Source organism: Arachis hypogaea, chromosome 1, assembly GCF_003086295.3.
Source record: "Arachis hypogaea cultivar Tifrunner chromosome 1, arahy.Tifrunner.gnm2.J5K5, whole genome shotgun sequence".
NCBI lineage: Eukaryota > Viridiplantae > Streptophyta > Magnoliopsida > Fabales > Fabaceae > Arachis > Arachis hypogaea.
Window position 1 is genome coordinate 2027879 of NC_092036.1, and position 6513 is coordinate 2034391.

Consider the following 6513-nt stretch of genomic DNA (forward strand, 5'->3'; position numbering starts at 1 on the left):
TGTTTTATCTTTGACAAACTGATGTAACATTCAACGTGGATTTTTTACCAAGGTTGTAAAAATCGAACCGGTGGTTAAAACGGTAGAATTAGTACAAAAGTTTAACCAAATATAATAAAATAATATATTTATATATATAAAAATATTTTAAAAAAAGAAATAATTTTTTATATTTTATTAAACCAGTTAACTAGTAAAAATTGAACCTGTTTGATTGATTACTAATTTTTTATTTTTTGATCAGTTCATTATTGAATAATTTTTGTCCCAAGTCAAACCGGTTTTTGATTCCGGTCCGGTCTTAAAAAAACAATGTTCTTTACATTAGCTAATCGATTTTTTGTGATAGGCATTAACAATTTATTTATTGTTTTTTAAATGTATATTTTCCTTGTTAAAATCTCATTCGTTAGTGTCCCCTAGATTTTGTACCAAAGTAAATTTTTTCCATATTTAATGTGGTACGGAATTGTTAAAAATAAAATGAGGAGTCATTATTAACTAGTTCGATTGGGAAAGTTTAAATTCTAAAGACGTAACTTTTTATTTCCAGCATGCAATGTAAATTTTGGCCATTGAAAATATGAATGAATGACTGAAATTGAAGAAAGTAATCATTTTTAATATGGTGGATGAATGGTTAAATGGGTAGAAAAATATACATGTATCATGGGAAAAAAATATGACAAATTTTCTTCATAAAATAAATTTATGGTAAAACATTGAATACGTTTAAAAAAGGTTCTTCACACTAAAATTTAAACTCAGTTTAAGAATGTGTTGTTTTCAATATCAATTAGCAAAATGTGGAGATAAGTACTGTGTTACACAGAAAACAACAATGCAATTAGCCCGTTCTGTGTCATTGTATACGAAAAAATTTTTTCACGGTTGGGGGTGCTGTAAACTGTGTGGCATCATGTGCGTCCGGGAATCCGGCTTCCTCCTTCAGCATGCAGCAGTGATATTTTCAAGAGTCAATACTTCCTTGAAAGTAAATGTTAAAAATTTTGCACTCGGAAAGTGCTATAAGAAGAGAGCTTTGTAAGAGTTTGTCCATCGAGTAACAGAGATATCTCAGTTTTTCACTCTAGGACTGGAGAGCGAGTGAGAGAGATCTCTTAGTTTTTATTTTTACACTTTTAGAGTGTGCTTTATATATATGTTGTGGGTTCATACAAATATCTGATTTTATGACGCTTTAATATCACAGTTTCTATGGCGGCCGAATGAAGATTAGGTTGTGGCAAGGCTAATGCCACCAGATGTGATGGGTCAATCGATGGGGATCATTGATACAAGGGGACAAAGCTTTTGACTACAACCCTTCCCATGCGCTTATATGGATTTGTAAATATTACGTTCTGGTTCTTATGTACCCAAGAAAATATAAAATGTGAAAAGAGACACCTGTGTATGACAGTAACAATTTCTCTGTGAATAAAGTAATTAGCATCCCTACTTGAAGGTTGCGTCTCTAATTTAAAAATAATTAATAGCAATGTAACAGGGCATAGATATGCAAGTTTAAAATTATTCAAGACCCTTGAGATACCTAGACCTGTATATTTCAAATATGCCAGAAAATTTTGCCTAATTTATGATTTATAACCCGGCTGGCACATTAGCTACAATTGATCGATTAAATTAAAGGTTTTGTTGATTGAACAGTTGTTCCATCTCCAAGTCAGGTTCCTAAATTCCTTACATCATCCAGCTGGAACCCAGATCCTAGATCTGCTGCTTTGGATGCCTGGTTCTCCGGTTTGTTATCCTGCAACATCTTAACAAATTATAGCCATATGTCAGTACACAGTTCACAGCATATACCATAATAGACTACTTAACAAGTGTTAAGTTTTGGTATCCTAGCTTCCATCTTACTTGCATAACAATTTTAAGTCAAGACTGTTTTTACCTGCAATAACTGTGTCATTTTTCCGGTCTTGGTAAAGTCTGACGGTTGGGGAGCTGATGCGGTATTTTCCTGAGGATGAGATTGTACAGCTTGTAGAGGCCTAATTAAAACGGGTTGATCCATGTCATTTACTTTTTCTTCTTGTCTACAGCTTGGTTCCTTCAGTTGCGTCTTGTCACCTGGCTTACTGTTGTCAGTGTCAACATCCATGACATCTGATGGAGCTTCGATCCTCTTGACAACCTCTGTAACGAGCTGCTCAAAGGGTGCGTTAGGCACTCTCATTGTTTTCAGTTCTTCAGTTGGCAGATTAGAAGACTGATGGTGAGGAACGGCTTCGCACTGCATGCTGCTCGACAAGATGTTCTGGCTAGTTTGAGAGGTAAGTGCTTGATTTCCATCTGGTGCTGGAATTTCTTTGGCAACACTTGCTCCACTCCCTACAGAAACTTGGGCCATAAATTGGGACGGTGGAGTTGAAACTGGCAACCCATTTGAAAAATTGGTAGGTTGGAGCAAAGCAGGCACTATATTACCTCCAGGTATTTGAGGAGCAGTTTGACCTGCCACAGTAGGCGCATTGTTTCCTAAAGTGACAACCGAATTACTAGAACCAGCTGCCGTTCTAGGTACAAGAGGGAGTGACGGTGACCCATTCATTGCATGAATGTCATTTCTATTAATGTTTGCATGCTGTTCATTCCTTTCCTTTGGGAGAGGATTCTGAAACTGAGCAGTTCCAGAAGGGATGGGAACCTCATCTCTTCGGATCATTGGAACACCTGGAGCAACATCATTTTCAGACGAGATAGGAACATATCGTCCAGGCTTGAAGACTAGCCCCCTCAAAGTAGTATCAGAATCACCAACTCTTACACTGAGCAGATACCCGGCATCAAATACTGCCTCAATTACACCAGAAACTGCCTGACCAATCATGGCATCATTTTCTTGATTCCTTTGAAAGTGTTGATTTACATTAGCCCCTTGAAATCCAGGATGTACTACCGCTGGCTCACCACTGACAGAATTCAGCTTTTTACTGTAACTATGTGAAATATATGAACCATCTTCCAAATCTGGTCGTGGGTACTTCCTTGGACGACCACGTTTGCGCTTCAAAGGCACATCGCCAGAACCATCTGGAGTGTTATTTTGGTTTTGCTGGTCCATATTATTATCTCTGTAACTCCAAGGTCTACAATTACAAGAGGAGGGAAGGGGGGGGGGGGGGGATCAATAAGCTTCTTGAGTGGATTAAGTGTGTTTGGATTAGCTTATGCTAAAAACAGCTTACAAGCAAAATATCTGAGAGGTTCAAGAAGAGTGGCTACACCCCAACAAAATGTGATTATAAATGCATGCAACATTGATAAACAAAAATATAAATATGTACTACAGCCAGCAGATAGGAACATAGTTTTCTAAAACAAGACAAATTTTATGTACTCTCTACTAGGATAATGATAAACCTGCCTCAAGGTCACGAGCTACCAACTCATTGCCTAGTGTTACTAAAACCAATATTAGTAGCAAAATCAATATCATGGCTATTTGAGATGGTGTAATGATTTGGTACTATCAGCACACAATCTAACGTATAATATACCATTTTCCATATTCTACCTCACTATCAACAAAATTAATTAGTAGTTTCTAATTTAATAAAGTTTACAACACACAAACAAATTGTTACCATTTTGAGAGATCTACAGTAAGCTTGTTGCCACAAAGAATAGAAAAATATTAGTGATACACATATGTACAGGTTTCATATTTTCATCTAGGCTTGCTTGGGAGAGTTTCGACCATCAGGAAAAGTCATGTTTGTTTAATCATCTGGCTGAAGGAATTGAAAGAAACAACAAAACAAACCATACTCGATGAAACGCAGAACAAAAGTTTGACCACCAACTAACTAAAATTTCAAAACTGCAAGTGAAAGAAAGAAGTAAATGAAAACAAGTATCATAATGGAATGCAGGGAAAATAAACAGATATAATGAAGTATGCACAGTATCAAGAGTAAGTCATAATATAAGAAACATATAAATGACAAGAAACAATATAAAATATTAAAGCAATAAAACAGAATATGTAACATCACTAAGGCCCAGTTTGGGTAAACAGCTTAATTAAGCTCCTTTTGAAAAAAAGAATTTAAACAATAAATACTTATATTAAAAGTAACTTGTAAATAAGTTATTTTGTGTTTGGTTTTTTAGTCCTAAAAGTGCTTATTTTAAAAGAAGAATGATAAAAAGCTTTTTACTATAAGAGAAGTCATTTTTTTAACTTCTCCATAAGCACTTAAATAACACTTTAGAAAGTTACAATTTGGTTTTGAAAATTGCACCAAACATTAATGCTATAACTTTTCATAAGTTAAAAGTAAAAAAAAAGTTACTTATGGACCTATCCAAACTAACAAGAATGGGTTGGATATTAAGCATTTGACAAAAATGCCTTGTCTATAGACATAGCATTATAGGACACAATGGCATTATTCAATCCATTTAGCCAACCCCACTTAGCACAAGGAAAAAACTCATATTCGAAGTCCATATTGTATGCAACCCCAACCCATCCAAATTGTCATTGGTACCAATCTTTAACAGAATATGCATGCAACCAATATGCAGAAAAAGGAGTAAAGACCAATCCTTTTAGAACTCTATAAGAAAAATATCGTAGGACTCATTAATTAGTTGGGGGAGTCATGTTACCATTAAGAAAAAGTAGAAGGGATTAATTAGGTGTATTTGATTATATTGAGCATTTCTCTTGGAGAGATTGTGGAGCTTCTAAATCTTCCACTACCAATCGATACCCCACTTGTATTTCCCCCAACAAAGTGCTAGTGATTTCCCAATTAAACACATTTCTAGGCTTTTATTAGTACCATTTCAAACATATGTAACTGTAATCCATTGACGATTGCCGACACTGAATAAACACATTATACATATAATCTCAGTTCAGTTGCATTAGCAATACTTCATTCAGCTGGTGTGGCCATTCAAATCTGGAAGCAAGAAAGGAGGACTAAGAAAAGGTGTCTTGATGAGGCTTTGGCGGCTGTTGGAGCAATTTTTCGTTTTGAGAAAATGAAATTTTGTACTAACTCTGACAGGTATATCAACATAATTATGAGCAAATAATAAGGAGGATATAAGGAGTTTTCTATAGATGATGGAAGAGAGCAGCTCATAAGGGAATAGATTGAAAAGGCAAGGAACAAACTAGAATGGATCATGTCATCCTATAAAATGAATCGTAAGTTTAATGGGTAAGGCAAAGGGGCATAATGACAATGCCTCCTTCCCATTCCAATTTAATGGGGGCAAAGGAAAAGGACTGAGTGGCAAGGGGTGGAAATTTTTGCAATTCCGCATTCTCTTTTTGAATCAGTCTCAAACACATTCTAGCAAAACTAGTCATTCACTTCCTTAATTGTTTCCTCTATTCAATCTTATTCAAAGCCAGTGAACTACAACTAGTCAAGTACTCATTTGAGGGAACAAAATTTGAAAGTATATCAACACAGAGATGCAGAAGCACCATAAAAACAGAGAAAGGGCTACTCTACAGTCTACAGAATAATAAATTAAATAGTAAAGAAAGTGTTTCTAGCTATTGGACCTCTTTCAGTGCTGGTAACATTGGCAGCAACACAAGCACCTGCAACAATTATCAACACAAAAGTCAGTTACATAATAATAATAATAATAATAATAATAATAATAATAATAATAATAAATCATGACCTAACAGTCATCTGCACCCAAGAGAAAAATTCCAAGGGGTTAACCTAGACAAAGTTTCAATTTTCAATTTTCATTATCACTTTGTGACACCAATTAAAAGTATATCCCAGAAAACTTCCCGATATAATTTCATCATAAACCAAAAGAAAAACAAAATCGTACACCACACTCCAATCCAAGGGTTTAACATCTCCATAAGTGGAAATAAAAATCTAATTCTTTAGCCTCCCTGACAATAAAAAATTCTGAAAATATATATTAAAAAAGAAATATTCACCTCAGAAAAACCCCGACAAGGGCTTGATCCTAAACGACAAAGAAAAAAGAGAACGCTAGAACAACTATGCATACAGATATATACATGGAGAGCGAGAGAGAGAGAGAGAGATTACCGCTTTCAGAATAGAAAAAATAATAGTAAAAGTAATAATGGAAAATGTGTTAAAGGTTGAGAGATTGAGAGTGTTGAGATTCGATTTTGCAGAAGAAGACGAAGGAAGAGGAAAGAGGGAAGAAGAGGCGGAGAGAACGAGGTGGCTGGGATGGGAGCAGTGTAGAGTGTGCGCACAGTAACACACGTTCGCCCACACGTACTCAATGCTAATCTATCAGGCTGTTATATAATGGTTTGTCACCGTCCAGTAATAACGTGCCACGAGTCACTGTTTCCGTTTCATAATAGGTTAATAAATGAATAAAAAGGGCTTTTTTTAATAAATAATTTGATTATTTTAATTATCGAAATATATAATTTGTAACGTATTTATCAATCTACATCACATTGATTTATCTCGTTTATAATGTGTAGTGTAAACGAGATATATGTAT

General features: G+C 35.1%; 1 protein-coding gene across 6 annotated transcripts; it reads right to left on the reverse strand.

Annotated features, from left to right (window-relative positions):
• Positions 1–1417: 1417 nt before the first annotated feature.
• Positions 1418–6282, reverse strand: LOC112789882 (uncharacterized). Of its 6 annotated transcripts, none has more exons than XM_072235126.1 (5): positions 6078–6277; positions 5561–5599; positions 2455–3116; positions 1919–2358; positions 1418–1774 (listed from the first exon to the last, which is right to left on the reverse strand). In XM_072235126.1, exons 3-5 carry the CDS (start codon positions 3089–3091, stop codon positions 1688–1690), a joined length of 1164 nt encoding a protein of 387 aa, XP_072091227.1. In that variant the 5' UTR covers positions 3092–3116; positions 5561–5599; positions 6078–6277; the 3' UTR covers positions 1418–1687. The 6 variants fall into 6 exon arrangements, with proteins under 6 accessions (XP_072091227.1, XP_072091223.1, XP_025687785.1 ...); XM_072235122.1 differs by having other exon boundaries at positions 1418–1783; XM_025832000.3 differs by having other exon boundaries at positions 1418–1783; positions 1919–3116; positions 6078–6282.
• Positions 6283–6513: the final 231 nt, after the last annotated feature.

Excerpts from the sequence above, each read along its gene's own strand:
- LOC112789882 (XM_025832000.3), bottom strand. The coding sequence starts at position 3,091 with ATGGACCAGCAAAACCAAAATAACACTCCAGATGGTTCTGGCGATGTG. Across the intron at positions 1,784-1,918 it reads AAATGACACAGTTATTGCAG|ATGTTGCAGGATAACAAACC; the intron begins GTAAAAACAGTC and ends TAATTTGTTAAG.